This window comes from Boleophthalmus pectinirostris, unplaced genomic scaffold (genome assembly GCF_026225935.1).
Source record: "Boleophthalmus pectinirostris isolate CB_2022bp ecotype Guang Dong unplaced genomic scaffold, ASM2622593v1 HiC_scaffold_2, whole genome shotgun sequence".
NCBI classification, from domain to species: domain Eukaryota; kingdom Metazoa; phylum Chordata; class Actinopteri; order Gobiiformes; family Gobiidae; genus Boleophthalmus; species Boleophthalmus pectinirostris.
Genome location: NW_026571152.1, coordinates 32,871,744 through 32,899,605, shown reverse-complemented (window position 1 = coordinate 32,899,605; position 27,862 = coordinate 32,871,744). Strand labels below are relative to the sequence as shown.

Below are 27,862 nucleotides of genomic sequence, written 5' to 3'. Positions count from 1 at the left end.
CAATTCACATTGTGGTACTGTGATCTGAGCAAATAAAGTCCAATAGACAACAATAACACCCCCGGGAAGCAGAACCCCACCAGTAATACAAAAAATACATGCTCTAAAAATGAAAACACAACCCCTGCTGGCTCATCCGGTTTCAAAATGAACAATGGCACCAAAATAAAATTAAAAAAACAATACAGAACTTGGAGGGAGGTGGAAAAAGTTCATCCTCTTTTCAGTATTTTTTTGTCAGTGGCTGCGGCGTATCATTCCTCTGTTTTCTTTGCTCCTGCCGATAGCTCTCCTCTCTATCTCCGGCATCCGTGTGATTTCTTTTCTTATGGCTTTGTGTGCATTGTCTTATCCTCCATCTTGTATCAGGTAAACAGGGATTTGCAGAGCTGCCAGTCTCTGCTCTTCCTCCTCCTCTTCCGCTTCTTCTCGCTGTTGAAGTTGGAGTAGCTGGATGACTGGCTGTTGTGTTTACTTTAATGCTTCACAAACTGACAGGAGAATGAGGAGAGCCATCCCCCGGCACATGCAGTAAAGATGATTGAGTGACAGTGCGTGGTTTTATTGAGGGGTTTTGGTTTTGAATGGTGGTACTGCGCTGCCGGTCACACGTAAGGCTATTTTAGAAAGCAGCGTAAAGCCAGACTTGCCTTTCATTTTCTGAGGCTAGATTGAGGCGAGGTTCTATATTACGCAAAATTGACTGCTGCGAGCTTTTAGTCATGTTGTTGCCGCCTCAAAAATATACTCAGAATTGTGTTTTGTTTCATTCATACATGTTTGAGTAATCTCATAGCCAGGCAGCCTATGTTGCCTGATTATTCTTTGTGTGGAAGCTGTAGGGGATTGAGGCCATACATACAGTTTTTTGACGAGGTGAACCGGATATATTGTGCAGTTTTAATTTGTGGAGCCTGCATCTTTAATTAAACCCCATAACCAATATTCTGTAAGTTTGGACATTGAATCTATCTTATTTTCACCTTAGACCAGGGGTACTCACACTTTCAGCATGCAAGCTACTTACAATATGACCAAGTCAAAATGATCTACCTAATACAAAACCAAGCAAACTGCACTGAAACACCCTGTGCCCCTTTTTTGGACCCTCACGCACAGTTTGAGAACCTCTTCTTTAAGAGAACTTCCTCTGGCACTTTACACAAAACTATGAAAAAAGTGAAGGAAGATTTTTAAACCTGTTTTTTAAAGTTCCAAACTGGAGTTTCATTCTTTTCTGGTTTTGCAGTGATATTTACCAGCCTCTGCACGTTTACCAAACCAAACGCACATCGTGACAAACACAGATGCATTTGTACACTTTTGTTAGGCGAACTTCAGCCAAATGTGGCAGTAGGTCTGTTCTGTAGATCCGCTCTATGCTCTAGACCTGCTTTGTGCCAACACTGGAACACAAATTTAGACTTGTTTTTGCTTCACGTTTCGTCTCTCTTCTAATCAGCTGTGGGAGGGGCTTGTTTTCGCTCTACGCAGGAAGGAGCGAGAGAGTGAAAAGGCGAGGGGCGGCGTGCTGACGTGAGGTAGATGGACAGGTCGGATGTTTAGGAAGTTTAACCTGCCCTGTGATGCACGCTGGTACTCGAGGGCACACGCTGTTGCAGACGAGCCGTGCGTAGGGAGCGTGTGTGTTTGTGATGTGCCGTAGAGTCTCCGCTGAAATGAGTGCACAGGCTGCACTGAGACGCCCCACACGCTCCTGCACCCGGTACAAGTTTATTGCCAACAGCAGCGGCCGTAATGAAATATAATCGCACTTGTTGAGTGTCAGACCTTGAGTGAGAGACAAGACCGAGTCCAAACGCGAGTCCGAGACGAGTACTAAGACACGGCAATCGACGTATTGGGCACCCCTGCCTTAGACACATGAGTCAAGCCATGCCCTCACAGCTATAGTGGCAAAATGTGGAGTTAAACTGCCACATTAAGTCAAAAACTTGGCTGCTTTTTGGACTCTGAAGAAGCTGGATTAACCAAACAAGATGGACACCGAATGGATTATTTATTATTGTCTTTGTTTGGAATATATAATGCACATTCCAGTTGAAACCAAAGGTCAACTTTTGGACCAAATGCACATCCATTTTGATGTGTGGAAAAGCCAGTGTCTTGCACTGTGCTTAATTGGATGTGGTTTGGTGGGTTCTTTGTTCAAATAGCTCACACCACCAACTCATGAGGAACCATGTGGAACTACTGCAGTTAGAGAAAATGGGAAAAAAGATGGTGCCAAAGACAACAGAAAAAAAAAAAAAAAATTAATATATCCATAACCTGAAAGAAGTACATCAAATAAACTCTTAATTTACATTTTTTAATATATCCTATTATTTAAGAAATTGTAAACTGGAATTACATTAGTAGAGCTATGTAATCTGCTTTTAATAGTTCAAATTAGAATGAGATGAGATGTTCTTTACAGTGTCAGTTGTTTAATTGCAACCATAAGCCAAGTAAGAAAGTCAGGAGTAAACCTTTAAAACTGTCCTCGATTTTACATTTTTGCAATTCTTCAAAATCTCAATTATTAAAAACACAAATTAATCAAATTAATTTCATTAATTGCCCAGCTCTGTTATGGTCATGGTTAGGGGTGTGCAAAAATATTGAAATATCGATATATCGTATTGTTTAATATTATGACATAGTATCGATACTGTGGGCTGCTGTATCGAGAGAGAGTTTTTTGGTATTTTTTACTAAATTATTTTGATACAGCTCTACAGTTTTGTTGCTTGCTTGGAGGAAGGAAACTTTTACACAATACATTTGACATTTTCACTCATTTAGTCAGTTATTTTTTATTAAACCATTTCGAATCATTTGAAATACTGTATATCTTATTGAACTGTATTGAATTGTAAGCTCATAGAGATATGTATTGTATCGTGGCCTGGGTATCAAGGTATGTATCGTATTGGCAACTTCTTAATGATACCGAGCCTTAGTCATGGACATATTTTTATATAGTGCATTTCCACCTTCAAGTAGGTGTGCAAAAATCGAAATATCGGTATATTTTACCGTTAAATGATATGATATAGTATCGATATTCATATTGTGGGCTACTGTATCGATATATTGCCAAGAGTATTTTTTGGTAAATTTTACTCAGTTATTTTGTTATAGCACCACAATTTAGTTTTTTTGGTTAGTGGAACGAAACTGGTTTATGTGACACATTTGACATATTCATTGTTTTGATGATTAAAATGTTTGTGTTTCATATGAACTTTGCACAGGAAGCGGTTTAACAAAGACTTTTAGTATCTCAGCCATGATTTAGTTTGAAACATATCATATCGTATTGAAAGTGCACTGTATCGTGGCCTACTATGTACCCAGGTATGTAGCATATCGGCAACTTCTTAACGATACCCAGCCCTACAAACAGTGTTGGGAAGGTTACTTTTAAAATGTATTCCCCTACACATTACAGATTACGTACCCACCAAAATGTAGTTTGTAACGTAATCCATTAAATTACTTTAGGTGAGTAACGTGATCTGAATACATTGGATTACTTGATTTGCTGTAGAGAAGCAAAGACGAGGATATCGTAACATAAGATATTTTGTCTGCTAAAAGAAAGTAAAAAGATGTTAAATCCTGTTTTAGACATGGTTTAGACCTGGTTTAGTCCCAGTTTAGTTCTGGTTTAGTCCTGGTTTAGACCTGGTTTTAGACCTGTTTTAGTCCTGGTTTAGACCTGTTTTAGATCTAGTTTTAGATCTAGTTTAGATCTAGTTTAGATCTAGTTTAGACCTGGTTTCAGTCCTGGTTTAGACCTGGCTTTAGTCCTGGTTTAGTCCAGGTTCAGTTCTGGTTTAGACATTGTTTTAGTCCTGGTTTAGTCCTGGTTTAGACCTGGTTTTAGTCCTGGCTTAGATCTAGACCTGGTATAGTTTCTGGCAATGAGTGGCCCAAAATGTGAAAACAGGAAAATACCGCCATGTAATCCATTTATTTCAATAATGTAACTGTAATCCAATTACCACTCACTGAAATAGTAACTGTAACTGAATACAATTACTCATAATTTGTACTCTGATTACGTAACTCCGGTACATGTAATCTGTTACTCCCTAACACTGCCTACAAAGCACTTTACAACAGAGAAGTCAACCCTCAACTCACCCATTCACACACACATTCATACACCAGTGTACAGAGACACGGGGGATGACGCCCAAGGACACAACAACAGCATTAATCTGTGGGAGCTGGAATCACACTGCCAACCTGTGGGTCAGTGGATCTGACTAAAAATGTTTGGTAATTTTCAGTGTTATATAAGCGTTCTTGTAATGTACAGTGTTAATGTACTGTGAGGAATGTCTGCGTAACAACAGATATGAAATTAGTCCTGCAGTAACATACCAAAAACATGAGTTCACATTAGGTCCATCATTGTGGTCTTGATATTTTCCTTTTATTTGACGGCCTTGAACAAGAAGAGAGCTCAGGTCAAATAAAGCCAACAGCACCATATTTCAGCCGAGTAGTGTTTTTATTCATCAGTTCTTTTACACACATTTCTGCACAAATATCTTTCTCCTTTCTCCTCGTGTTTTTGTAAGAACCAATGTCACACGAGGGTTATTATTGCATTTACGAAAGGACAAGTGGACTGTCAGAGCTTCACACAGGGCCATTTGGGCAGCTGTATTCAGAAGTGTTGCCTATTCATGAGAGAATGACCTTAGAGCACTGTCTCTGCTCCCTGCACCTGCAATGATTTATGGGACATGGAGTGCAAAGTAGTCTCATGATGCTGCAGTCTTCACATACAGCACACACGTGACCGCTGCCCTTTCCCTTCAATCACACAACATGTAGACTGGAAAAATATATGAAGATGTGAACGTGCTGTGTGGATAAGCAATATTGATACTTTGCAACTGATTTATCAACATTCCCTGGGGGTGTGATGCTAACAGTAAGCACTGCTCTGTCTGAGGCTTGTGAGACTTTAATCTGAGCTTTATCTTGACATAATCTGACCAGAAAGAGCTGGTTTAGTTTGAACTACAATAAGTGAGCTGATCTGTTCTGCAAGGGCGCACTCACGCTAGGACTTTAGAACCATTCTCTGCTCAAGAACGATCACACAACTGAACTACTGGCCACGGCGCTGTTTGTTTACATGTTGTGCACCAGAGTGAACACTTTCAGCTGAGAAAATAAATCCAGCGGCATGAAATATCTATATATCTATAAATATCTGTCTATCTAAATATATATTAAATAGTGAGGCAGATATGAGTCCTGCTATGATACGCGCGCCTTCATGAGTTTATGGATTTAATAACAGCACAAAGGACTGAGAGAGAGGAGAGATGAGAGGCTGCAAAACTTTTGTCGCTGTCCACAGTCTTCATGGAAGGGAAGCACGGATAGTGAATCTGTGCTTCCCTGTGTTTTAGAGTGGACTTTCTTCATAACTTCTTGGGTTCTTTTTAAAGACAATAGTAAAGTGTATTTCAGAAGTGTCCCTGGTGTTGGTGGTGACGTGTCGTATATCAGCTATTGTTCCTTCCTCTCAGACTGACCACACCTCCCGTCGCCCGGTGTTCTCTGGAGGAGAGTGTCACAGATGTGTGAAAGGAGGAACGCTCTGTCATCCCGTCTGTCCATGCCTCGTTTCCTGATTTCACTGATCCAACGTTTGAACGCCAATCCAATGACTCGAGCCCCGTGCCAATCCATAATGTGGATATTTCTTTTACAGTGTTCTTATATGGCAGACTATATTCACAGTTTTTATCGTATAAGTGGCATTAGTGCACCTGACGGGTCTCGTAAAGTCACACGTGTGCACATACATGAGCAACTGTGTCGTGCTTTGGCCCACCTCCTCCAACTGGGCCAAAGTCCCACCTGTGCTGCGCCTGGGCACTGTTCGATTGCGCTCACACCAGACAGATGTGCTGCGCTGTAGGGACGATCCATCCTTGGGGACAATCCTTATGTGAGCGCATCCTTGCTAAAAATAAAACACCATTTTTGTTTTTTTGTTTTTTTTTCAGACTTGAATTTTCTTTGCCTGTGTTTACTAATGTGTGCATTTTATCACCGTGGTAGCTTCTGAACATTCTGCCATACACATGCATTCAGAACACCCCCAGCGTGATGATACTCCAAACTATCAATACATTTTTTGCCAAGGTTACCTCATAAAACCCTTTGATATTTGTCCTACTTTGTGGTCTGTGGTAAATGCTGCATAGTGTTGCTTTAATCAAAGATAAAAGCAAAGACTCTCATTGAAAAGTCTTGTCAAATATGAAATGGTCCCAATATAATACCATAAAAGTGCATATAAATTCCAGTAAGTGAAGCAGTGCTGAATTGGACTCATATCAGACAGTCATCTTGATTCATAATTTCCTGTGTTTTATTCATGGTATATATTTTTAATTGACTGTTGGACGTATGTTAATCCCACAGAACTCAATTATTTACTCGAATATGCACGAACTTATGAACGCGATGGAAGAAGAAGAAAGATTGGTTTAAAATCTTGAACAGAAAACACACAGAGAAGTCATTTGGTCATTTAGACATTATTATTAGGCTATGAAAAACACTTAAAGGTGCACTGTGTAACTTTTTGGTCGGGGGTCCATCACCGTCACTCTTGTTTCTATGGATATGTCATTGCTCAGCTTTGAATGTTCCACAGTATGACATTAAACAGATCTACCTTACATTTATTCAATTACAGGTGGTTTTACAGATAAGTCATTTGGTCATTTAGACATTATTATTTGCATACCGAATTTTTTGGACTATAAGTCGCTCTGGAGTCTGAGTTGCACCAGCTAAAAAATGTGCAATGAAGAGGAAAAATACATATATAAGTCACACTTTTTATTTGATAAAGTCAGAGACCAAGAACAAACATTTCATCTTGAAAAGCAAGTTCTAGTAATAACTACAGAAAGACAGGACAGCGGCTCTTTCTGCAGGAGACATGCACAGTAGAGTCAAGTGACAGTGGTACAGGAGTAATAAGTAGTAGCAGATACTGACACACAAACCTAGAGCGCCCTCTCAAGGCTGTCAGTGTGAACATTTTAATATATAAGTCGCAGGAAACACCCAAACCATGAAAAAAGTGCAACTTATAGTCCAAAAAATACAGTACATTATTATCTGATGGCATAATGGCTAAAGGTGTACTATGTAATGTTTCTGGTGGGGGGGGTCTGCCACCTGATTGTTTCTATGGTTCCAACTTTGCCTGGAATATTCCACATTGTGCATTAAAGCATATTTATCTTGCATTTATGGATTTACAGGTGTTTTTACATACATTCGTAGTATGAGCGGGGTCACACTAAGTGGCTTCATGTAGCAAACAATTACACCTAAAAACAAACCTTTACTACTTTTAATTGGTACTTTGCAGTAATGTCACACTTTTGAAATAGTCTGAAAATCCAGAAATAATACAAAATGGATTTATACAGCACATTTTCAGGAGCCTGTGATCAATGCATTCATTCGTGTTCCTGTTTAGGTGTTTGATTTTCAGCAAAAAGGAGAGAGTGACTAACTAAAAAAAAAGTTATTTATAAATTGTTATAATTACTAGCTTGTGTTTGTAATATTACTTGAGAGTGACTTGTTTAACAGCACAAATCAGCTCATCTGTTGTAGTTTCAGCTAAATTGCTTCTTTCTGGTCAGACTGTGTTAAAACAAAGCTCAGATTAAAGTCTAACTTGAGTAACAGAGCCATCAGCTGCAAAGCATCAAAAAATAGATTCTTGTTTGTGATGTTGTGATGAAAAAAAAGAGGAAAAAAAGAAATATTGACAGTAACTTTCCCATTAAATATATGTAAGATTTTCAGTTCCAAATTGAGTTAGTTAAAACCATGTGTTTCCCGTCACCAGGCGTCTGTTCATGTATGATTTTTATGTTTGCATGGACCTAATTGTGCGTGAAGACCAGCTTTGTTGTTTTGTTTCTCACCAAGCAGCAGATGTCTGGTCTATTATCCACATTAAACAACACTGTGTCATTAAAACGTGGAGGGCACTGATCAGTCACCCAAACTGTAAAACCTCTTTGGGTGCTTTTACTAGATTTAAGGGATGATATAACACTATTTTGTGATGTTATTATGTTGTTTCTTTGTCAAAAACAAACCTGGAGTTGTGTTTTGTTTCATTCACACATGTTCAACACACAAATCCTGCATATATAGACCAAGTTCTTCTTTGAAAAACAAAACACATTCGCAAATTGAATTCCTGTTACAATACGTTTATATCCTCAGAAACATATCTGAAGTTTTGTTTCATTCACACATGTTTGAGTAACCCTTTATTATACACGCATCCCGAAGTTCGGACTTCCGGACATCGCACAATGCATACCGGGAAGGATCCTCTGAAAATGTGAGCATCAAACCGCCATGTTTGATTTCCCAGTGGGATGTGTCTATTGTCAAAGCCGATCTTTTCAAATCTTTTGAACCGTATCGCTTTTGTTTCTGGATTTGATATTGTCATATTTTAGTTATGGGATCTGGACATCGTAATTGTGTGATTGTTGGATGTCCAACAGCGGCGCTCCACATACAAAATGGTCGCCGCAAACTCGGGATGATTTCTTAGGCAGCCAAAGGTTACTTTTTACGTCATCCTTGTGTTTCAATACTGCCCATCACCTTCACATTTCACAATTTTTTTATTCTGTTGGGAAGAGAAACAGTTTGAACGGAGGTTTGCAGTCACACAGATCTGATTCCCTTTTGCATTTATGGAGTTCGCAAACTTCTGAAACCTATTTCTCGATTCGTTTTCTGCTGTTAGGACATCCAACAACCACAACAATTATGATGCCCGAATCCCATAGCTAAAAAATTATAATATCAGAACCAGAAACAAAAACAATATGGTGCAAAAGACTTGAAAAGATCGGCTTTGACAATAGACTCATCCCACTGGGAAATCAAACATGGCGATTTGAGGCTCACTTTTTCGGAGGATCCTTCCCAGTATGCATTGCGCGATGACCGGAAGTCTGAAATTCGGGATGCATGTATACTGTCTACATCTTCAAAGCTCAAAATGCTCTGGTCCACCTTGCGATGTCGTGGTAATACAGAAAGTGCTCCACTGTGTTTTTAAACGTCATACACCTTCACTAGAATAATTTGGATCATTTCAGCCCTGGAATTGCCTTAACCCCTTAACGCCGACTGTTACAAATATGAGACAAACCGTTTGGCTCAAGATATAAGCCAGGATAGTGGTTGCATTCCCCCCAAGGCCATTAGTGCATATGCAGGACCTTCCTAGGAACCTTTGGCAAGCATTTGTTTCTAGTTATCCCAAATTTGCAACATACCCAAATTTCAATTTATTTATTTTTTCCTATAGTCAACTTTATAATCTCAACTTAATTTACATCAACTTAAAGGTAAAAACACACACTTAACATTTTTATATACATTTATATAAATTCAGGCATTAAAGGGTTATTAAATATCTACTGAAGATTAAAAAAAGGTAGCTGTTGGTAAGACCATCTGTCCACTAATCACAAGGTTGACGGTTCGAATCCCGCTCTCAACATAAAAAAACATAATTGGTTGAGCGCTTAGATCCACTGATCCACAGGTTGGCGGAGTGATTCCAGCTCCCACAGATGAATGCTGTCATTGTGTCCTTGGGCAAGACACTTAACCCACCTTGCCCCTAGTGTCTGCGTACACTGGTGTGTGAATATGTGTGTGAATGAATGGTTTCTTGAGAGCTTTGAGTGTCTTGAAGGTGGAAAAGCGCTTTATAAAAATGTGACCATTTACATGACATCACAAGGTGGAACAGAGCATTGTGAGCTTTGGAGATGTAGACCAGTGTTTCCCAAACTTTTTTTCTGGGGACCCATATTTTAAAACTCACAAATCTTCGCGACTCAAGTCAATAGACATTATTCGTAAATCAGAAAACACATTTGTAACCATTATTGAACATTAATGAGGATATTTTATTGTTGACTGAGTGATCGTGTCTCTCTGAGCAATTAGTATTACTCAAGTTTTAATGAAAAACAGTAATCAGTGTCAGTGTGTCCCACAGAAAATTGGTTAGGAAGGTGGTGCTGCCAAAAAAGTGAAATGCAGATCGTGACAAGGGACCCAAAAAAAATCTCCACCTGAAGGTCATGACTCAGTCTTTGGGAAATGATGTAGACAGATCAATAATAAAGTGCTACTCAAACTTGTGCGAATGAAACAAAACACGACTCCAGGTCTGTTTTTGACGAGGTAACAACATTATAAGGTGGCTTAAAACTCACAAGAATCACATCTGCGTAATATAGGACCTTTAACCTGCTCTTGCGTGGAAATACTGGGAGTAAAATGTGAAATATTGATTTATCCGCTGCGTCAGAAAGAGCATCTTTTTTACCGCCTCGGGCATTTTCAATATCTGGTATGGCTGGCTGCTCTATGCCATTTAGCTACAGCTCCAAATTACGCCCGGGTGCTCTTAACCCTTACAGATTGCCAATTGATGTATGTTTTCATAGAAGCTCAAGTAGTTTAGCTCAGTACATAGGGGTTTATTAAGCATCTCGCCTGGAGCTGCTCTGCGCTACAATAAAGTGTTTTATAACTGCAAATGTGTAATCAGATGTTCTTCTTTTCTCTCTCTCATCAGCCTGATTTCTTCAAGACGGTACTACTTTGAAATTCTGCACAAGCAAGATGACAAAGGATCAGATCATGTTGAAGTTGGGGTAGGTGTTTTTCTTTCTTTCTTTTTGTTTTTTGGGGTTTTTTTTTAAGTGAAATTGAAATTCTGTTCTGTTAAAGAGGGATCAAAGAGAGGTGCGTCGTCATAGTGATTCTGGTTTCTGGTTTTTGTTTTTCTTACCAGAGGAGATAAAAACACATCAAGGTGCACTGTGTGACTTCTCGGTTGGGGGTGAATGTTCCACAGTATGACTTTAAAGAGCTTTACCTTACATTTATTCAAGTACAGGTGGTTTTATTGATCAAAAATACCCAGAAAAACACATTCTGACTGTGAGCGGGGTCGCCTCTACACAGATCTAACCTGTAACTCGGTCTGGTTTGGTCTCCATGAAGATAGAAAGATTTAATGCCATATTGTGGAACATTCCAGACAAAGCAATCACATCTCTGTGAAGGAAAAGAATTTGACAGAAGTTACAATATGCACCTCAGATTGTTTTATTTGTGTATCAAACAGTTCATAATCTACTGGTCTCTATGAAGCTATATTTATTTTGCCTAGAATGTTCCACAGCATGGCATTAAGCATATTTGTCAAGCAGGTACGGTCACCAAGCCAAGTTACAGGTCAGATCTGTGGAGAAGCAAAATGACTCACTGTCAGAATGTATGTAATTCTCACAATATTTTTAGTAGGGATGTAACGATCTCAAAATCTCTTGGTACGATATTATCACGATATACATCTCACTGGACGATATTTATTGCGATACTTTGATGAAACTTTTTTGCTTTTAAAATACCTTGACAGGATTTTGGTGTGAATTATTTACGTCATAATCCCAAAAATTCAAGTAAAACCATGTTTCTTCATGTTATCTGCTCTGAAATGCATCATGGGATATGTAGTTCTCTCTCTATGTTTATAAACTGTTGCAACTATAAAACCATGTATTTAAGCAAAAAGTCTTATAATTTAAGATTATTGTGACAGCCCACGATATTATTGTGAGACTTTTGACGATACGATATCACAATATTTCGGTTATTGTTACATCCCTAATTTTTAGCAATAAAAAATTTTATTAATTAAATGTGAAATAGACAGGGTCAATGCTAGACTGTTGAATGCTCCTTGTAATTCAATAACATCTCCATGGAGACCAACAAAAAAGTTATGTTGTGCATCTTTAAAAGGCCCATTTTACACTATTTCCTGATCTGTGATATAATGTTGTTTCCTGTTGTGTTTTGTTTCAGTCGCACATGTTTAACACACAAATCCTGCATATTTAGGTTATTCTCTCAAACAGAACACACTCTGTTCCACCTTGTGATGTCATGTGGTAATACAGGAAGTGCCCCACTGTGTTTTTAGAGTCCATACACAGTCACTAGAATCATTTGGATAACTTTTTCAAGCCTGTAGTTGCCGATCTCTGCTGAATAAAAAGTAAAATGTAGTTCAAAATGTGAAAAATAGCGATTCAGATCATCAAAATGCGAAACTGAGCACTTTGAGCTTTGGAGATGTAAACAGACTAATAAAAAAAGGATTACTTAAACATGCGTAGATGAAACAAAACACAACTCCAGGTCTGTTTTGGATGAGGTAACACCATTATAACATGGCTCAAACCTCACAAGGGTAAATTTTGCTTAATGCGGGACCTTTAAGCTTGTATTTTCTTCTTAACTTTTCTCTCACCTCTGCTGTTGTACACCTCGGGCGAAGCTCAGAGGTGAGTTTGGGCATAATTTCAAGTCGAGGTCGCACACACCATTCTCAAATCGGGAGCCGGGCGATAAAAAGAAGTCAGCGGTGCGTGCGTGCAATGATTCTTTTAACAAGCCTCAAGTTATCCCCATCACTGTGACCATCAAGCAGGCAGAGCTACAGCTATGGCAAAGGCAAGCAGGTTTTTCTTCGCATCTTCGCCGAGCTTAAGTGTCAATTTAGCCTCAAGGTTAACGCTTAAAGTCTGCGCGCGTGAGGACTCCAAGTTAGTATCGTCCTTTCTCTATTACGCACTGTTCCTTTCCAAGTCTTTATCTGGTTAAATGTTCTGTCATAGTTTTGTTTTTGGCTTCCTTCCCTTATAAGCCATTAATCATTTCGTAGCTTTTTAACCTTGCTTACACTTCCTGATCCCTGTAGGCTTTTAAACGCTCGGCTTTTCCTACCTCAGCTCCGATTGGTCGGTGGTGGTTGTCATGGTTTTGTACTGAGGAAACTCTTGTGGTGGGAGAAATTGTACACCACGTTTCCTCTGGTTGGTTAGGTCGGTTTGGTTTGACCTTGATAAAGAGGATCACCGTGTACGCTAAATATAAACACACATTAAATCAAATAAATTAAGGCGAGACTCTGCAGGTGAATAGGAAAAAAATCTTACGTTTAGAGATATCAATTTGAAATCATTTTGAGTAATTTCAGAACCGGAATTGCCAATCACGACTGAACTAAAGGTAGAAGGTAGCTGTAAATTTAATCTACCACTACAAAACATCACAAAGCTGAACAGAGCAATTTGAGATTTGGAGATGTAGACAGACTAATAATAAAGGATAATACCGTCCATCCATCCATCTTCTTCCGCTTATCTGGGGCCGGGTCACAGGAGCAGCAGTCTAAGCAAGGACTCCCAGACTTTCTTCAACCCAGACACTTCCTCCAGCTCCTCCAGGGGGACCCCAAGGCGTTCCCAGGCCAGCCCAGAGACATAGTCCCTCCACCGTGTCCTGGATTATAGGATAATAATACAGGATTATTCAAATGTGAGTGTGAATGAAAAAAAAACACAACTGCAGCCATGTTTTTGATGAGGTAACGACATTCTAACATGGCTTAAAGCTCACAAGAAATAAGTTTAGAGATATTGTGACTTCAGGTTAATTTAGTGGAATTGGATTATCACATAATTTTACATGGAGGGCAGAGGGAAGTCTGTGTAACTTTATGGGAGTTGAACATTTTCTTACATTTATGTGAGTAAACTACAGAAGAAGTTTCAAATTCATACAGCAATCTATAAATAATTTAATGGATATTTTGCAGTGACATCATGCTGGGGTGGGTTTTTTTTCATGTATTTCTATTGGTGGAATATTCAGCAGTTACCAGGGTGACAAAATGCGTACAGTAGGAAACAGAGACAGAAACGTGTAAAGACAGTCTAAAAACTCGAGAAAAAAATATTGAATGGATTTAAATAACCTGTGATCAATGCGAGCGTTTGTGGTCCTGTTCATGTGTTTGATTTTTAACAAAAAATGTGAAAGTAACAAACTGAGAAACTGTTGGCTAATGCTTTCTAGATGTTACTGTAATGTAATGAGACTTGTTTGAGCTCACAAGTCAAATCATCTCCCCTGTTGCAGTTTGAACCAATTCACTGACCTTCTTTTTGTCAGATTACGTTAAAATTAAACCCAGATTAAAGGTGCACTGTGTAACTAGAATGTTCCACAGTATGGCCATAAACGTATGAATCTCCATGGAGACTTGCAAACCAAATAGCAGGTTAAGTCACGGTAAGAATTAATGTTTTAAGGATATTTTTGAGCAATAAACTTCAGCTTTAGTTGAATAAATGCAAGACAGATTAGTTTAATGCCATACTGTGGACAATTTAAACCAAAGCATTAACGTGGTAGATGGTCATGGTCACATTTTCATACAGCGCTTTTCCACTTTCAAGAGATTTATAACAAGTCACCCACTCACCTATTCACACGCGAGAGAGGCGAGGTGGGTTAAGTGTCTTGCAGCATACATCTGTGGGAGCTAGAATCACACCGCCAACCTGTAGGTCAGTGGATCTGATCACTCAACCAATTATGTTTTTATGTGATTCGAACTGTCACCCTTCGGATCAGTGGACAAACTCTGTAACAACTGAGCTACTGCTGCCCCTCCAAGGAGACAAACTGATTGCGGACCCTCGCCAGAAAAGTTACCGTCTTAAAGGTTGTATGGAGGAATTTTTTTTTTGTTTCAAATTGTCAATGAAAGTTTAAAATATCATTACAGATACACAGCAGCTTTGTAATTATGATGAACAAACAAAAAAGAATCAAAATCTATCAACTGTGGATGTAGTGAGGCCAAATAAACATCAGCCAATAGAAAACGAGGCTGCCTCATTTTCTATTGGCTGTTAGGTTGTCAATCGTTTCTAGTGTAACTGACTCGCCGGCGTGCTGGGATTATGTGGTTTATGCAGCGGTTCTTAGAGGCTTTTTTAAACTGTAGGTTCTTCTCAGTTCGCACAAAGTTTGTTGCGATGCCGAACGAGAAACCACGACCAGTTCGCCGCAAAAGAAAGTCCGTTTTTGAGGTCGCTGAAAGAAGAAGAGGAGGAGAAAAGGAGCGAAACCAAACTGAGGTGATTCTTGGAGATCTCTTCCAGCGATGGTGCGACTGAAGCAGAAAAAGGGTCTAAAAACTGACGTGTCTGTCGGTAAATTACTTCTAGAATCACTTCAACAGTAATTCTGAAACCGCACTGGATGTAAACAAGTGTGATTTCTAGAGTAAGGAGGTGTTTCTACTGAGGGAGCTGTGGAGGAGGAAGGTGGTTTCACACAAGCACAACATTTGAAAAAGGATTGCCGTTGTATTTCTTTTCCCTTAAAAAAATCCTCTATACAACCTTTAACTTGAGTAATGCCGGACATACACTGTGCTATGTTTTCGATTGTTTCACTCAGCCCCAGCTCAAACTGTACAACCTAATCACAGGGTTTAAAAGTTCACAGCTCACAATTCTTGTTGTCACACTATACTATACGAACTACTTCAACAGTGCGAAACCCTCACGAGAGGCGCCTGGATTTCACACAGGTTTGATATTCTTGTGACCTACGATTGCCGATCGGGAGCTGGTCGTGAGGTATTAACCGGTTCTCGTTACCTCACCTTACAAGCCAAAACTCATCCTGATCCCAAACACAGTCGCATGAGTGAAAAGAGAGTAGAGTAGTGCTTTTGGTTATAATGACACCTCCAGGGAAAGTAGATGACCTCATCTGTAAAGTATCAATACAAGGATTCCAGAAAGAAATTCAGAAATTCCCTTGCTTTTAATTTCAGAGTACAAATAAAGGTATAGTATGTGCTTCTGTATTTAGCCTAGTATTTTGGCGCTCATACTTTATTAATACTTTATTCCTAAAACTCCCTGCACATCTGTAACACTGTTCTAAAATAAACAAGACGATGCTGCGACTGAAAATCCAGACAAACTATTCACACTAACATTTGTATTTCATTATTAATATAGAAATATTTGGAGCGCCGTGTATAAATAGTCATGGTGTCTTCACGCTGGTTCCCGTAGCAACCTAACCACATCCGACCGACTGTCTTTTCAATTCAACACGAGGCTATTTCTGCCGCGTGTTCTCCTCATAAACACTGGCTGCGTCTTTGCACCAACAAAAGACTTTCTCAGAAAATTGGGAAATTACAACTACTAAAGATGTTCTCGAATTGAAAGCCATTTGGTGCTTCCCTCGAAAACAAGATTCAGGTGTGCATGCATACAATTTGTAATTATATTTTCATTGTTTTGGTCATCTTCACGTATTCTTTCCTACTCATAAACACTGTCAAATATAATAAATGGGGAGAGTGTGCTTTTATATGCTGCAAATTAAGGTTACCAAAAGTATTAAACATCAGATACTAATTGAGATTATAATTAGTGCTGAAACTTTGAACAAGATTCGATACTAACAACAGAACAGAACAAGTATAGGAGCACAAAGACTCGTATACGCCCATGGACCACTGAGGGATTACGCAAATATAAATCCACATGGAAATATATAAAGAAGATACTACGATTTAATCTTGAAAATCACATTATATTGTCCATTGACCTGCTTTTTTTATCATTATGGTATCGGAATCGTAAATCCTTTATGATTAGATTAACAACATGCTTTAAATTTTAGATATGGAGTAAAACAGGTTAAGGTTTAGGTTAAGGTTAGACAAGTAGTTGCTATGGTTACGGTTGGGATCAGCCTCCAGGAAATGAATGTGATGTCCTCAAAATATATGAAAACACAATAAATATGAGCGGTAAAGCATGGAAACCTGACCAAAGTTCGACGGGATGAGCTTGGACAAATATTTAGGACTTTAGGACTCGGGCTCAGGTCGGGTTCGGACACATGAGCACGTCAGCTGTCTACAGTAAAACGACTTAAGTGTTCAAAAGATCAGAGCACTGCACTTCTAGTTTAGATGCAAGTCAAAACTGTGTTGTTATTATTTGTGAAATGTGGTGCGATACTTCAGATACGTGATTTGTAAAGCGATAAAGATTGGCGATAAAGTCCACAGGAAGTAGAGTCACTATTGCAAATTTGGAGCTTCACGCTGTGTGGATGTAAACAAACACACGTGAACTACTTTCACCTTTTTACTTTTAAATAATGCCTCAAACTGGATTAATAGCGCAGTTTTGTGGACTGGATGTCATTGTTTGCGGAGGACAATTTCTGTGGATAATGTGGATGAGATGCCCCACTTTAAATGACCACTTTACGAGAGGTGAGTAATAAAGGCTTCTCATTATTTTCACTTTTGTCCTGAGTTTGTATTTTGCGTCTCTGTGTCCGTTAGACAATATCCTACAAGTGTCATTAGTCGGCCTATGAAAACAGTGTGATTTTAATTGTGTTGGGTTCGGACACAAATATCTTAATCTGTTGGGCTCGGGTCGGATTCGATCACTGCTCTGTTGGACACGGGCCGGGCTTGGACAGAAAAATTCAGCCCGATCCACACTCTAATGAGAGGACAACATTGTACTGTGGAAAAATGACTTCTATTGGTTTTTGGTTCTTATGCTGTCTACAATTTTTTTTGTTAGAATGTCGTTACCTGCTCAAAAACATATCTGGAGTTGTTTTTTTAATTTCATTCACACCCCTTTGTTATTAGTCTACATCTCCACTTTTCCATTTTGTTATGTCATGAAGTGATAATTTTCAGGTTAACAGCTACTTTTCACCTTTCGTTTGGCAAATCCAGGTCTGAAATCCTCCAAATGATTCTAGTGAAGGTGTGTGGAGTATAAAAACACAGTGGAGCACTTCCTTTAATACCACATAACATTAAAAGGTGGAACAGACTGTTTTCCGTCAGCCTAAATACGCAGGATTTGTGCGTTAAACATGAGCAAATGAAACAAAACACAACTCCAGGTATGTTTTTGATGAGGAATAACATTATAACATAGATCAGAAAGTAGTGTAACATGGGCCCTTTAAATAAAATAGTAAGAAAAAGAAAACCACTCAAAGTAAAATATATGTACAGTGGGTACTTTCCATCTTGTGTGGGGAACTCTCGCAGTGAGGCCCAGGCGTCTGATTTAGCAGTGAACACATTTCACACGTTGACAAAAATAGCAGATTTACCATGACTGGGCCCACAACAGCACAGACCCAGGGCTCCTATAAATCCACTGAAATCCTCTACTCATTTGTTAAACAGTAGATAGAGCGGATTCACTGCTCTTTCTGCCCCCGGTGCTGTGATTGGTCAAAGGTGGGCGTCTCAGGACATGTGTTTGTTTAAAGGTCCTATGTTACAGAAAATTGACTCTTGTGAGCTTTAAGACATGTTATACTGTCGCCATACCTTGAGTTGTGGTTTGTTTCATTCACACATGTTTGAGTAACTCTTTGTTATTAGTCTGTGTACATCTCCAAAGCTGCAAATACCACCTTGCGATGTCATGTAGTGGTAATTTTCAAGTTCTGTATTACACAAAATATTACACAAAATTGACTCTTGTGAGCTTTAAGGCATGTTCTAATGTTGTTACCTCCTCAAAAACAATCCTGGACTTGTGTTTTGTTTCATTCACATGTTTGAGTAATACTGCATTTTTAGGCTGTAAGCTCTAACTCAGGGGTGTCTAAACTTTTTTCATCAAAGGCCACATATCTAAACACAGACAAAGCAGAGGGCTGATCAAGGTCATAGACTGATGCTCAATACAGTGAATAATTGAAATATGTGCACGTTTAACACGTTAGAATGAGCCATCAGTCTTTATTCATGCTAAGATCCTTAAAACCACACACTAAATATTAAATATGTGCTAAAATAAAATAAAATAAAATAAGAACGAAGAAAAGAAATTTCTGGTAGAGATTTTGGTTTGTAAAATATTCGGCACAATGACTTTAAACAGTTCAACACTGTAGAAACCTTTAAAAAGACTATAGACTGTTGTGTTTTGGAAAATATGGAGCTCTGGAGTTGATGAATTATGCATTGAGTTTTGTTTGTTTTAATGTATATTTTGTTTATTTATATGTACAGTGATTGGAGTTGTGAATGCAAACTTGTTGTTCATGCGTTTGGTACCTTTTGTTTCAGCTCAGACTCTTCCTGTCATGACCTATGTAGTCGTGGTTTATGTTTTGTTTTTGTTTGCCTCAAATGATTAAAAAAAGTGCTTTATCAAGGTAGATTTAAAAAACAAACAAAAAAAAACCTTGCAGTAAAAAGTAATTTTTAATTGATGCAAGGTCATTTGGGCCAATTTACCTGGAAGCCTGAGGGCCAAGAAAAATTTATCTGAGGGCCGTATTTGGCCCACAGGCCTGCTCTAAATAGTCTGTTCCACCTTCACTTAAAAAAACAACAACATGTGGATAAATTAAAATTACTTAAATTAAGAACATTTTACGTTATTTGAGTCGATTCAACTTGACAGGTAAAATTATCTACTAATGGAGTAAGTGTGTTTTTTTTCATTCAAGCAACATTCGATTTTGTTTCTTCTTTTAAGTGCAAAAAGTTGTAGTTTTTCTTAATTCAAGAGTAGCAAGATGCGTTTTCTTATATTTAAAGTACAAAAAGTCTTGTTCTACTGGCAGATAATTTTACTCATCAAGTGAAATTTACTCAAATCCTGATAAAACTTTCTTAACTTGGCTAGATTTTGTTTTTTGTGGTGTTGTAATGTCATTAAGTAGTCGCTTTCAAGTTAACATCTACCCTTTTACCTTTAGTTCAGTAGAGATTGGCAATTCCAGATCAGAAAATCATCCAAATGCTTCTGATGCTTAAAAACACAGTGGAGCTCTTCCTGTATTACCAAATGACATCACAAGGTTTTCAGTTTGAAAGAAGACCTGCAAGATTTGTTAAACATGTGCGAATGAAAAAAAAAACACAACTCCAGGTCTGTTTTTGATGAGGAAACAACATTATAACAAAGATCAGAAAACAGAGGCTTTAAAAATAATTGAAAGAGGAGGTACAAAAAAAATCTGTTGGTGCACAAATGGTGTCCTAAGGTTACCTCTGGGCGACTGGGTAAGAGAGAGAAAGCTTGTTCACTTTGTACTGGTGTTTTTACATTGCAGATTAAAGGCAATGGCTGCAGGGCTAGGAAAATAAACTGCGCCAAGATAGAAGGAGTCTGTATGTGACCCAGAGGCATGGAAATGTGTGTGTGTGTATGTGTGTGTGGAGCAGCAGGTCAGTGAATGAGTTGACTGTGAGCGATTAAGATGGAGGGAGAATTTACTTTTGCTCCAATCTCCCTTTAGCACCTAGTCCCGGTTAAATGTTTATCTCAAATGGAAAGTTACTCAACGGTTCAGGCGAGTGGGGCAGTCCTGAATTTGTTCCATCTCATAACGCTGCCAGTGCAAAGTATAACTACCCTCTGAAATGTAATTTGATCCACCAATAGATTTTTTAATGTTATGTCTATAAAATAAATCTAAACAAAATTGAGAATTTTATGAAGCAGGGCTGCAAGACTAATTGCAATCAAATCGGAATCTCAATTTGAACATTTAGCAAATCGCAAGGCTGCATTTATTTAAGTACCGTAATTTAATTTTCAAACAACATCATATTTTATTCTGCATATAAAAAATGCTCACACTGTGGTTTAGACCCATAGACTGTGCAAAGAAGTGGACTAAAGGAGTGTGACGCTACCCAAATGAAGCTCACAGAGGCTTGCAGAGTGAATTTGGAGCTGATTCCCTCTGGAGGCCGCCACATACTACAGGATTTTTCAGTTTTAAATGATATTTAAACGTGCGACAAAAAGCAAACACCACAGACATGAACAGAATCTCACAGCGCACCTCACATCAGCTGTTTCCTGCCACCTAGTGCCTCCGTTCAATTTCATTTCTCTCCAACAACTAGCTCAGGAATCGGAATACACTAGACGGTTCGTAAAAACAGCGGAAGTGCGAGTTCGGGCACCAGCCAATTAGCGAAGAGCCATACATTCTGTGTTGGCGACGATTCCCGAGATCGAGGATTTAAAGCCGGAACAAAGAGAATGTTTGGTGAATTTGATCAAGGGGAGCGACGTTATTGCCCTTCTTCCTACGAGATTTGGGAAAAGCTTAATATACCAGTTTCCCCGTTAGTGGCTCATTACATATGTGAGGACCAAATAACAGTGATTGGTTAACCTCTTAGAATTCCAGGCCATTTTTGTGAAATCACTCTTGTTCTGACCTCTCCAAACTAAAATGATTGCCATGAGTGAACCCTCAGTTGCATATACACAAGTTTGGGTTTTTTTGTAAGGTAACACCCAATAGTTTCACCCACAGGTGTAAGAATCACTCTAAGTATGTCTGGTAGGTATTTATACACTTTGGCACACACCTAAAAAATTATTTTTTCTCATCCTCGCCCAAATTTTTTTGTTAAAATTAAGGTGTAGAAAGCTGCAGTAGGTAGCTGGGGACTGAAACACTCTATATTTCTATTGAAAACCATGTTGACCTCTTACATTTCAAATTTGATGAGAATATCTATAAAAATGAGGATTTTAGACTACTTTTATTGCTAGTATATTTAGGCGTTTTCCAGAGGGACTTTTGCTTTATCCAAATTTATCCAAACCTATCCAAACCTATCCAAATGGAGACATTTGGAGAACGTTTGGAAAAAAATGCAATAACTTTTGAATGCTTCAACCCACAGACATCAATGAGGGCTCTACTGAAAGCTCACACTTAGAGGAATCTTTATCTACACACCAAGCTGCTCTATTCCTTATGAAAATATATATAGCATATCAAAACACAATATAAAATGTATATTTATATATATAAAATATAGTCAAAACAAGTGTTATGGGTCAAAATAAATGTATATTTACAAATGTATAACAATGCAAACTGTAAACAAAACATTTCAAACTGTAAACAAACACACTTCAAACCGTAAACAAACACAATTCAAACTGTAAACACACACACACTGCAAACTGTAAAAACACTTTTCTATTGTCCTTGTTCTTTGTGCCAGTCATTATAACAGTCCCTTTGTGGCTGGAAACACAGGGGCACGTCACAGGTTGAACATTTTACAGCCGTTTTCGCATGGCACTTCCTGCATTTCAGTCTTCCTTGGGTCTTGTCACCACTTGCGACGATGTGCACAAGACGATGATGTGTCTCTTTCCTACTCTCCTCCTCCCGCTCTGTACTGATGGCTCCTGCCTCTGCCAGCTCCAATACAAGGGTTTCTCTAAATGCCTTTTGGTGCATTGGGATTTTAGCCTTTAACGTGCACTGTCCTTTATAAAGGATAAAGGCATTCACCACAGCAATGTCCACAAAATGATAAAAAAAAAGTCTTGTACATTTTTTGGTTTTGTGTAAAACCTCATAATATCCGATCAATGCATCGGATAGGTCAACGCCTCCCATGTGCCTAAGGAAAAACACAAATACGTTAGCAACAAGCAAGTACAAAACTGAGAGGGGATGAAGCAATATTATATCATATACATACCTGTTATAGTCCTTGATGGCTGGTGGAACTGGCACATCTTTCATAGTCCAACAGCCTGTGTCATCCTTTACCCGGCGCTCCACTGTCTCCTCTCCATGGGCAGTGTGCATGGTGGAGCAGATGAATACATCACGGGTGTCTTTCCATTGGACAAAGAGCAAGGGGTCCTCACGAATCCACCTTATACTGCCACGGGGAGCTCTGGAGTCCAGCGTATTTTCTGTTGTCCTGGGGTATCCTTGTCTATTAGTTCTTATTGTGCCACAGGCTGACACTTTTTTTTTCAGAAGGTCACGGAATAGAATAGGGCTAGTGTAAAAATTGTCTTACATAGAGTTTATAGCCTGTGCCCAGTAGAGATGTGTCCAAAAGGGTCATAACAGAGTCATAGCTCAGCCCGTTCTTGCTGGCCTGAGAGCTTTTGCCCTCATAAACAAAGAAGTCCCATGTGTAGCCTGTTTTAGAGTCTGCCAAAACAAACTTAACATAACTTGTAGCCCCACCTTACAGGTTTGCTTTTTAAGTATTGTTTGAAGCTCACTCTTGCCTTTGATGCCACCATCCTTTCATCAATGGCGATATGCTGACCAGGTTGGTAATTCTGGCGGCATGCATCTCTTATCTCAGTATACAGTGGTTTGATCTTGCCCAAGCGGTCAAACTCTTCAGTGCCTCTTTTTCCTTCATTTTTGGCATCTTCTTCTGGACTACTCAAGTGGAGAGCACGGATAATAGAAAAGAATTTCTTTCCGGTCATAACTGATTTAGGGAATGGTAGGCTGTACAACTTTCCTCTTCTCCAGTAATCAGTAAGTGAAGGTACTTTTGCGAATCCCATGTATATAACAAGTGCCAAAAAAGAGAAAATGTCTTGAAGCGCAATGTCCGTCCATGCTCTGTATGCTGATTGGCCATGCATATTTGTGTTTCTGATAAGTGTCGATAACACAGTACCAGTAAAAAACAGCTGGAAAAGTTCCAGACATGTGTAGTCAGATGTGCTAATGAGTTGAGGTCCAGGAGTACGTGTAGGACAAAAGGGAAGGGGGGTAGGTGTGAAATCCGCCACTTCTGTATTGTTCCAACGTCCTGTGGAAGGTGAAGATGGTCTTGCACCTCTGCCTCTGCCTCTGCCCCTCCTCCGTCCTCTGCCTCTTTTTGCTGTTTTCTCAACCCGGGAATCTTTGAGGAAGGGCCCGGCTCTGGTTCGGCTGCAGGCACTGAAGTCAGTCTAAAATGAAAACAACAAAAACATATTATAATACTATAAATGATTTGTAAACAGTAAATGCTACTATACAGATTGCTCTACAGACTATTATTCTACTACTGTATAATATTCAACCACTACTTACACTTGCCTCCCTCCCCCACAAACATTCACACCATATTTACACCTTGCAACTAACTTCATTCCAACATTGTATACACCTAAAATAGTCTCATACTGTAACAATGCACTCAAAATACATTGCATTTATTGATCAAATAAAGTAACTTACTCAGGGTCATCAATTTCCACATGCACCTCAGCCAAAACTTCAGTGTCTGGTTCCCAATCAGGGTCAGAGTCATTTTGCCTGTAAAAGAAAGAATAGTGTTTATTTGCCACTATGTATGCCATATTATAAGATGCTGCAACTTATTGTTTCACCATTTATTATGTGTATACTTGTTTTTACTCTGGGCCTACATGCCCTTATCTACAGTAATTAGAGATTAGAAGTCTGATCCAAAAAACTAACTAAAAGTGCGCCTCCCCAGTGTGCACGGTGTACATAAATGCTGTTTAGGTATCTGATATTTTATTACATTTTACAATATTTTACATTTATATTTATAGCGGGAAAATAAATACACTTACCGATCCAAAATGGCATCCAATCCCTCAAAAAACATTTCTTCTTCCACTGAGTCACCGCGGACACATCGCTCTCCGGTTCCGACAGCTCCTGGTCCGAGGTGTCACTCAGCCTTCTCGTACATATTTCCGCAGCTTCCAAGGCTGAAAACCGCGTCTTCTCTGTTCGTTTAGCCATAACTTTGAAACAAAGGCAGAGCACCAACACGCACGGAGTATGTACTGTACTATACTGTACTATACTGTACTGATGTACTGTGTACAGTAAACACCTCAAACTGTATATATAAACTCTTTTTTTGACTGCCCATTGGCTATTAGGTAAAGCGTCACTAGTGCGTAACGCGTAACCATTGGCTGCGTAAAAGACGCACGCTTTACGCACACAGTCTGTTTGCGTTTGTGCCGGCGGTTACGCATCATCCAAGCGGCGCAGGTATACAGAAAACCATGGCTTGTGATATGTCATTGTGTTCATTGGCTCGTTGACTGTAAGGGAAAAATATCACTCCGCGCCTGTAATCAAGTTTGGGTGATTGTGCACGAGGGGAAGTGGGGAGTAAACTTTCTGAGTTCTGTACCACTGATTGGCGATGTGGGGCTTTAGTAACCGAAAACTTGCACTCTATTGGCTGACCAAAGTGCCAATTAAATGCTAACTCTTTCGTTTAGCATAGACAGTAGCGTTATTGTGCTCAGTAAATATCTTAGCCCTGAAATCGCCAGAAGAAATGCAAAAAAAAGTGACGGCTCACTTTTCACGTTTGGAATACTTTGGAATACTTTCCGGCATAGAGGAACTAATTCATTTTGTGGACATATTTTCTTCACTGGATTATATTCTCTGGACCTGTACGGACCAAATGAGACCAACTTTCTGGGGATATGTGGATGTTTGACAGAATGAGAGCCCTCAAAAGGTAAGAACAGTCCAAATCCTTTGCACGTGCTTTTCTGTAAAACGGCTGTCTTGTCAGTGCTGTTGTGGTTACTGTGGAAAATGATTTGGATATTCAAAAAGACGATACTCGTAGCTTTAATTTGATGTGTATATTGTTAGTGTGGACGACGGAGATTCATATGCAAATTGCTGTAGCGTTGTAACTCGGCGGGCCGTCAGATCCTTATCAGGTTAAATAAAAAAAGTACCCACCTACCGTCGAGCGAATGAATTCTAATGCTGCGAGGTCAGACGGTTTCTACGAAGTGAAGCCGTCTAATGTATCAGGCTAAAACATCTCGCAAGTCAAAGCGAGAACTGTGTTATTATTAAGTCGAAACTGTGTTATTATTATTTTTGAAACGTGGTGCAATATTTCAGATACAGGATATTTAAAGCGTTGAAAGTTGGCGATAAAGTCCACAGGAAGTAGAGTCACTATCGCTAATCTGCAGCTTCACCTCGATCTGTGCACTGTGTGGATGTAAACAGACACACGTCAGGAACTACTCTTGCCTTTTTACTTTTAAAGAGTGCCTCAAACTGGATTAATAGTGCGGTTTTGTGGACTAGATGTCATTATTTGCGGAGAATAGTTTTTATGGATAATGTAGATGAGATGCTGCACTTTAAATTTACCACTTTACGAGAGGTGAGTAATAAAATCTTCTCATTATTTTCACTCTAGTTTGTATGTTGTGCCTTTGTGTCTGTCCCTGTTTTATTGGCTGTTACCGTAGCGTTGCTGATGTTTGGTGGTTATGATCTGACAGAGCAGCTCAGAGTCACACTGACACCACAAACACGAGGAGCAGCAGCTTCAAAATCGCACACGAAGACATAAAGTTGGATAACTCCTCCCGCCTCAAACTCAGGGAGAAGCAAATCGCAGCCAAAATCGGGCAAATTCTCCTTTTAGAAATAGAAACTGATTTGCGGACAAAATGGCAAAAATAAAAACACCAGGATCATGTAGAGCGGATTAGTACGAACATTTTAATCCCAAAATGAGGAGCCTGACAGTTGCAGTTACAGAGAAAGAGGTGAATTTTTCTCAATACAAAGTGAACTGATGCCAGAGTCAATGGAGCTGAAAGTGCTCCCATGCTCACTTCCTTTTTAGAAGCACGTTAGCTGTGTCCATTTATATATACAGTCTGCACTTAGACCTCTACAAACATATTTTAAAACGTGATTCTTGTAGTATTAATTAGTCACTTCACATTTTTTGGTCAGTTTTCCTAGACACATTCAATTTTAAACTATAAAATTAAATCGTATTATTAAAACATAAATCGCAATGTTGGTCAGAAATGTTGCTATAAGATTTTTTTTCCCTCCTAGCTATAAGCAATATTTTTCCCTGTAAGCCGTGATCCTTTAAAGAGAGTTATGAATGAAAATACCTGACATTACAGTAGTGGTAAAGCTTGGATCTGTCTATTTGAATTAATTTACATGAAAATCTGCATAATATGTATGTTTTGCATCAGATGGCCTTTCTCATGCAAACAGTTGTCGAGATTTCTGAGGACACGTAATGCAAATCAGGAGCTATGTGGTGCTTAAAATGTATTGAATTCTTAGTGGTCTTCTTCTTGCATAAAATCATATTGTGCTTCACATGCAGTGGTGGAATGTACTAAAGTAAAAGTAGTAGGGATGTAAGGAAATTCAAAATCTCTTGGTGCCATATTATCACAATGCACATCTCACGGTACGATATTTATTGCGATATTTTGGAGAGGCTTATATAACTGTAGATAGGACACCTTTCTGCTTTTAAAATACCTTGACTAGATTTTGGTGTGAATTATTTTCATCATAATCCCCAAAATTCAAATAAAAACATATTTCTTCATGTTGTTTGCACTGAAATGAATCATGGGATATGTAGTTCTCTATGTTTATAAGCTGTTTCTTCTACAAAAAACAATGTATTTAAGCAAAGGAACTTGTAAATCGATATGTTTTTGACAGTCCACAATATTATTGTGAGACATTATATGATACGATATCATGATATTTCGGTTATTGTTACATCCCTAAAAAGTAGTAAAGTATTTATTTATTTATGGAGGGTCCACCATCTGCTTATCTCCATGGTGATGATATTGCTTTGGCAGAATGGTATTAAACAAAATTCTTTTATTTATTCCATTACAGGTGATTTTATTTCTCAAAACTACTGCAAAATATGCATTATTTCTGTCAGCAGGTCCACTTCTCCACAGATCTGACCTGTAACCTGGCCTGATGTTGTGGTCTGCCATAGTGTAGAACATTACAAAAACAACATGAACAAACAATATGAAAAAAGAAGCACTATATACAACAACAACAAACAACAAACAACAACAACAACAACAACAGCAATAACATGGACATCCTACCGAAAAAAGTTACACAATGCACCTTTAAATACATTTTAAAGTGGATACTTTTTACTTTTACTTCACTAAATTTGGGAGCAAGTATCTGTACTTTCTACTACACTACCATTTTA

General features: G+C 38.8%; 1 protein-coding gene and 1 long non-coding RNA gene across 2 annotated transcripts in view; one reads left to right on the top strand and one right to left on the bottom strand.

Annotated features, from left to right (window-relative positions):
- The window catches only part of b4galnt4a (beta-1,4-N-acetyl-galactosaminyl transferase 4a), a 336,936-nt gene that overhangs the window by 242,621 nt on the left and 66,453 nt on the right, over positions 1-27,862 (top strand). The window contains 1 exon segment of the mRNA XM_055155299.1: positions 10,703-10,781. Coding sequence (XP_055011274.1) covers positions 10,703-10,781 — 79 coding nt within the window.
- On the bottom strand, positions 23,732-24,470 carry LOC129409387 (uncharacterized). The gene is made up of 3 exons (XR_008632391.1): positions 24,420-24,470; positions 24,058-24,135; positions 23,732-23,786 (listed from the first exon to the last, which is right to left on the bottom strand). It is a non-coding gene; the product is annotated as an uncharacterized LOC129409387 (long non-coding RNA).